Source organism: Neltuma alba, unplaced genomic scaffold (genome assembly GCF_004799145.2).
Source record: "Neltuma alba isolate B1F8T4 unplaced genomic scaffold, ASM479914v2 tig00012409_pilon, whole genome shotgun sequence".
NCBI classification, from domain to species: domain Eukaryota; kingdom Viridiplantae; phylum Streptophyta; class Magnoliopsida; order Fabales; family Fabaceae; genus Neltuma; species Neltuma alba.
The window spans coordinates 184,351-190,720 of NW_021636901.1; the positions used below are offsets into that span (position 1 = coordinate 184,351).

The 6,370-nt window shown below is 35.4% G+C and overlaps 1 protein-coding gene across 1 annotated transcript; it reads right to left on the bottom strand.

Moving 5' to 3' along the window:
* Positions 1 to 681: 681 nt before the first annotated feature.
* Positions 682 to 4,912, bottom strand: LOC114726884 (protein NSP-INTERACTING KINASE 3). Its single transcript, XM_028913600.1, has 12 exons — positions 4,502 to 4,912; positions 4,198 to 4,418; positions 3,921 to 4,053; positions 3,762 to 3,833; positions 3,461 to 3,604; positions 3,262 to 3,333; positions 3,080 to 3,139; positions 2,896 to 2,990; positions 2,656 to 2,802; positions 1,931 to 2,272; positions 1,416 to 1,807; positions 682 to 1,271 (listed from the first exon to the last, which is right to left on the bottom strand). The coding sequence occupies exons 2-12, from the start codon at positions 4,298 to 4,300 to the stop codon at positions 951 to 953; spliced, it is 1,881 nt and encodes a 626-aa protein (XP_028769433.1). The 5' UTR covers positions 4,301 to 4,418; positions 4,502 to 4,912; the 3' UTR covers positions 682 to 950.
* Between the last annotated feature and the right edge of the window lie 1,458 nt (positions 4,913 to 6,370).

A 6,370-nucleotide genomic window follows, 5' to 3' on the forward strand; every position in this document is an offset into this window, starting at 1 on the left:
AATTATCACACAAACCATCCATATTTAGGGCAATGACACAGAGCTTCAATACACACACACACACACATAATCGAAAATAAATCTTTTAGTCCCTATAATTTTAGGTTTTCATTCATTTGTAATTCAATTCCTATGCTTTAACTTGGTACAACTTTGTTTTTAAGGTTTTGATTCAATTATAATTCAATCTCCGAACTTTGATTCGCTACAACTCAATCCCTCTAGTTTTAATAATTTTATAATTTAGTCTCTCCCTCAATTAAATGTATAGTTTCATTTTTCTAAAACATAAGAACTAAATCATAAAATAGTTAATACTATAGGGACTAAGTTGTAACAAGTTAAGTTTAGAGACTAAGTTGTAACCAAGTCAATCCTATAAAGAGTAAATTGCATCAAATTAAATTAGAGACTTAGTTATAAACAAGTCAAAACCATAAGAATAAAAAGATTAATTTTCCCTAAATCCAATGAGAACGAGCGAAAGTAAGAAAATAATCTTTTCCTATTCTGCCTATATGGATGATATGTATCTCTTTGCATGGTCAGAAGTGCTAACACTGGTTCTGATGAAGAAAGTTATCACCTTGGCAATGCTTGTGTGAATGCATTTGCTTCTTTGCTGTCCCAAATCAGAGATTAGATAAATTTCATGCGTGAAACATAGAGGAGACGAGAACAAAAAAATAGCAATAGGTCACTCAAGACCATTCTATATATAAGATTGATTCAAAACTTTTTGGACCAGGTAAATTGTCAATCCAAAAAAGAAAATAGTTATACATGGATTGCCATTTTCCTTTCACACATGAATACAATCCCATTCCACAACTATTGACATTAACGCTAACAAAAACATATAATTAATCTCATTTCTTCTAATCACATAAAGCTAAACCTTTTTTTGTTTAAACAGAGGAGTTATAGCGGAAAAACCAAGATGATGTCTGTCACCTAGGCCCAGAAAGCTCCATAGCTTCTACTATGAGTGAAGAGTCTTCTATAAAATCTGAATATCTCTGCGGAGTAGAGTTTTCACTGCACCGGCACTTTGATGCATCAAGCTTCTGTGAAGCCTCCCATCTCTCTGCTAAACCATCGCCTTCCAGCATCTTCAATACTTCAGACATCTTTGGACGTTGAGAAGGATTAAACTGTGTACACAATAGTGCAACCTGAACCATTTCTTCTACCTCAAACAGCTCAAAGTCTCCATTCAAATCCTTATCCACCATTTGAGTTAATCTTCGTTCTTGACGGAGCTTCTTAACCTGAAAAAATTGGTCCCCACTTCAAATCAAACACATACCAAGTAGAAGCTTGTGAAACAATTGAGTAGAAAGGTAAATTTATCTTCCACAATTAGTTTGGAAATGAAAAGGATTTGCAATTAGAGTGAGAGATAGAGGGAATACCCAATCAAGCATTACACCCTTCTGGTTAGCAGCTCGTCCAAAATCCAAGGCCTTGTGACCTGTGATGAGCTCAAGAAGCAAGATTCCAAACCCAAAGACATCGGTCTTTTCAGATGACTGACCTGTAGATAAGTACTCTGGAGCTATGTGACCAACTGTGCCACGCACTGCCGTGGTAACATGCGAATCTCTGTGATCCAGAAGCTTTGCCAAACCAAAATCACCAACTACTGCTTCAAAATCTTCATCCAGCAATATGTTGGCAGCTTTCACATCTCGGTGTATTATCTTAGGATCACATTGCTCATGCAAATAAACCAAACCTCTTGCCGTACCTAAAGCTATTCTCTTTCGCCTTACCCAATCTAAAGCTGGCTCGCCACGAATATGATCTGTTGTAGATACCCAAAATCACACCCAGGGTTGGTAACAATGAATCAATATCAAGTTGGTATGGCGTACAGCAGGCAATCATGAATTTATCAATGAAATGCTAAGAAATCCAATGAGCTAACCTTTTAATCGAGACGCTACGCTGCCATTAGGCATGTATGGATAAACAAGGAGCCTTTCATTCTGAGTGCTGCAAAAACCACATAGCCTGAGAAGATTCCTGTGGACGGCCAAGCTTATTGTCTCAACTTCTGTCTGAAATTGGATCTCTCCAGCGGCAGCATTATAGTCCTTTAACCTTTTCACTGCCACTATAGATCCATCATTCAAGCGCCCTTTGTAGACTATTCCAAAGCCACCTCTTCCTAGAATGTTCTTTGAACTGAAATGGTCTGTCGCAGCTCGAAGCTCCTTAAATGAGTATCTCTTTAAATGACCAAGGCGCACCTCTGGATCATATTGTTCTGCCAGGTAAAAATCTGTCGTTAAAATAGCTTTGAATATAGCTGAGTCACAAAACAGAACAAAAGTGTTCATAGGTATGGAATTTATCAACTGCTGATACTAGTTGTTTAACCCTTTACTATGCCTTTCTCATTTGATGATCTCATTCTACCTTCAATAGCAGTCACCACATTCACCCAATCAAATTTAGAAATACACAAAACAAAGTTTATACAATAATATATCAACGAAAATTGAACAAGCGCATGATGATATGTATCCTTCAACCTTAAGTATTACATGTTTCAACTCCATTGCCAACTTATACCACAAAGTTTCCTGATTTTGTATGCAGATTTAAAATCACATGAAGACAAAGGAGGGGAAAGATTAAGCGACTAACCATTGACATCAAAGAATATCTGCTGGTTGTGTCTATACCGCCACCAAACAAGGAACCCAATGATAACCACAACAACAAAAGCACCACCAAAACTTGCACCAAAAGCAATTGCTACACGTTGGCTTTTAGTTACAGAGTCTGATTGGCCTAGACAACCAAAATACCATCATTGAAACATGTTATGGAATAGTTGGATAAAACTAATTTGAAAGTAGGCGATAAATTCGATGAAAGTTATACCTCTAATAGCATCTGGAGGGAAGGAAAGGGGCTCCGGCAAAACAGTTGAACAGTTCTTAGCCGTTGGACCACAAATTAAAGGGTTACCCACAATCCTGAAAATAAAAGATTCAGCATGAAGTTGATCACGCCATTGATTTCTAAACTAGGCGAATAATTTTTTTCTCTTTAAGAAAATGCTTACTTGAATGTTCTTGCAGATATTCTTGGCAACGGACCACTCAGATTGTTATAAGAGAGGTCCCTGCATGGATTTTCAACACAGAGAAGTAATTATTTATTGGAGAAGCAAATGCTTTAAATTTGCTTTTGGGGCCAGTGAATATAACAGAAAATAATGGAAGTCATAAGGCAGCGAAGACCTACACAAGGGTTAGGCCCTTAATGTGGCCAAGGGACTGAGGGCAGACTCCTCTCAAGCTGTTATTGTTTAACCGCCTAAGATGTTTGAAAGACAATTTAAATAAAAGCTGTAAGAAATTAGACTCTCACAAGTATATTAAAATTCACATTCTATCATGCGGGTTAACATGTGAGTCATGGAAGCTTTTGAGATGAAACTTACAGATAATTTAGGTTCTCAAGCCCTCCCAAAGAACTGGGTATCTCACCACTAAATGCATTATTGGAAAGATCAAGTGTCTGAAGCTTTTCCAGATTTCCTATCCCACCAGGAATTGAACCAGAAATGCCATTGTTTTGAAGCAACCTGCACATTTGATGACAGCATTAATGAGATATTCCCCCTCCGCTTGTTGGCTTGAAAAGATTGCAGTAATATAATAAGTAACTCTTCACAGTACTGAAAGCAATACCCAGATAGACATGAAGAAAAACCTAATGAAATTAAGTAGAAAGAAACTTACACAGACTGCAAGTTTGTTAGGTTTTGGATTCCAGGAGACAGCGTACCGGACAAGTTCTGACTAGGCAATCCCCTGATATACGAAGAAAGCTTCATTTAATTTAAGTGAAAAATCTCAGAAGAACGTATTAATGAAGTTACTAATTTTGAAACAACTTACAAGGCAGACACGGAACCATCGGGAGAACAGGTAACCATCCTCCAGCTACAAGGGTCGACAGAATTAATATCCCAACTATCCAGGACATTGTGGGGATCAACCAAGTCATTCTTTATGGCAATCAGAGCAACAACTGTTCAAAGAGGAAATACATGTGAGAGAGCAAGAGAGTGCTTTCAAAATAGCCCAATCTGTTCAGAATTGTCTGCCTTAAAATATCAGCTAACCATCGTGATGAATAAATGAGGAGGACAAAAAATTTCCGACAGATATTAACCTTCATAGTTTACCCCAGAAGGAGAAAGAGCGGCGGAAGAAATTTCTGTCAAAACCAGAAGCAACAGACCCAGAAGCCAGAAAATCGAACCGATGATTCCCATACTGAATTCTCAGCTCAATAACTATTGTTTCCCTTTAAGCAAGAAGAAGGCTCTGCTCAAAACCTCCATAATTAACAATTGGACAAGGCATTCTCACACAAAGTCAAGTCTGTATCGCCTTATCCAAACAAAAAAAGAAGCTCTCAGAATCAGATTCCCTTGAAGCGAACCCAACTTAGCAACGTAACAACTTTACTTTACCATTAAACAGACCCAGATACCAAAAATGGCTTTTCCCACTTCAGAAACCAGCTCAATAATTGAAGGATTTGAATGGAAGTTGAAGGAATAATGTGTGCTGAGAGAGAAGCGCCTAGAAGAGGGAAAGTTCTTTAGTTTTTTTTACTTGAGAATAAACGAAGCTTCAAGCCTGAAATTCTGAGATCCTTGAGATCTGAGAAGGCAGGAATTGGTTTCTATCAGCTTTGGACAATCCCCACAAATTCCATGGGAAATTATTGTTGGATTCTAGCCTTGCTCTGTTCATTTCCGGTGATTCCACCACCATTATTGTCTTCCTTGTTTTGCAGTAAGCGAATATAGAAAGCATGGAGCACAGAGTCCCAACTCAGACCAAAAAGCACCAAAGACGCAAAGGCCAAAGTGCCATGGGACACACATACAGATGCAGTAGCAGTAACGAAATTTTATTAGAAAAGAAAATTGAAGCATTTTTTAAGAATTAATTATAATTATATATACATTTGTTGTTGTTTTTTTCAAAAAAGAATTCAGTGATTAGATTGAAGGGATGTGGGGGATTGATTTGATCATAAAAGAACAATTTGATTTTTCTATGCAAAAAGAAATTGCAGGTAAGTTTTTGACAGATCACGTGGTCGGATTGTCTCAGCCTTTGTTTGCTTTTGGCTTGAAAATACAACTTTTTCAGAATCGAGAAAAATTCAGTACCAACCAGGAAAAAAAAATCAAGAAAAATCTGTTAAAGCTTTCAGGACAAGGCCCACGCGCTAAAATGCGCCGCATATTAATTAAATTAGCAAAACATAAGTAATTGTTATTAATTATTATTAATTAAATCGGCAAAACATAAGTTATTATTAATTATTTAATATATTACATGGTGTTCATTTAAATTGTTTTTTTTCCAAAATCTCTTTGAAATCACTTTTTTTTTTCAAATGTCTTTGAAATGACTGTTAATTCAAGGGGTTTAGTGGCTTAGTATTGATAGGGTGTTTGGGAACCTCAAAAGTACTTTTCAGAAGTATTTTTTTTGCAAATCGAGACAAATTATTTTTACATATTTGCTTCGTATACCGTAAAAACACTTTTAAAATTATGATTTTGTTTCTATCCAAACACTGCCTTATTTTGTTTAGGTTTCATAGATAAAGAAAATAATTAGTGCTACTGCTGGTTTGATATTAAGCAATTTAAATTTTAAATTACTTGGGGTTCAATATTTCAGAAAATTGATTGATATATTTAAATAAAGTTTATAATAATACGGGAGAATCGCAAAAACAAGACTGTAAAAATAAAAAATTGCAAATAGCGACCCGTTACAATATTAATATTGGTTTTGATAATAATAGATAAGCAAATAATAACAATTTTTGTGAATAAACTTTTGTATGCAATTTTTTAATTTTTCATAATTTTTTTGGCAATTTTCTTTAATAATATCGACATTTTGATAACGACTTAATTATGAGAAGAAAAGAAGATCACATGACAAAGAAAATAAACATAGGGCTAATAACATACAAATTTTTTTTAAATTTAATACAATTTAAATACATGCAAGAACATAAATACATCAACATTGAGGTCTAATTTGAGTGGCTCAAAAACGTTCAGGCAACACGCAAGTTAGAAGAGGCAGCAGAGTACTTGTATAGTTTTGTACCCATCTTTTATTGGGACCGTGACATATTCCTTAGTCTAGTTTGATATTTATTTACTTGGTTTGTTTTACATTATATTTATACGGCCATATATTTCTGAAGTATAATCAAATAAAAATTAGAAGCCATTGCTATTGTTGTTATTTTGATTTGATTATTTGATATTATGGATAGCGTAACCTAATGCTCTTTGACATAT

Excerpts from the sequence above, each read along its gene's own strand:
- LOC114726884 (XM_028913600.1), bottom strand. The coding sequence starts at position 4,300 with ATGGGAATCATCGGTTCGATTTTCTGGCTTCTGGGTCTGTTGCTTCTG. Across the intron at positions 3,834-3,920 it reads GATGGTTCCGTGTCTGCCTT|GGGATTGCCTAGTCAGAACT; the intron begins GTAAGTTGTTTC and ends TTCGTATATCAG. Across the intron at positions 2,273-2,655 it reads GATATTCTTTGATGTCAATG|AACAATATGATCCAGAGGTG; the intron begins GTTAGTCGCTTA and ends TTTACCTGGCAG.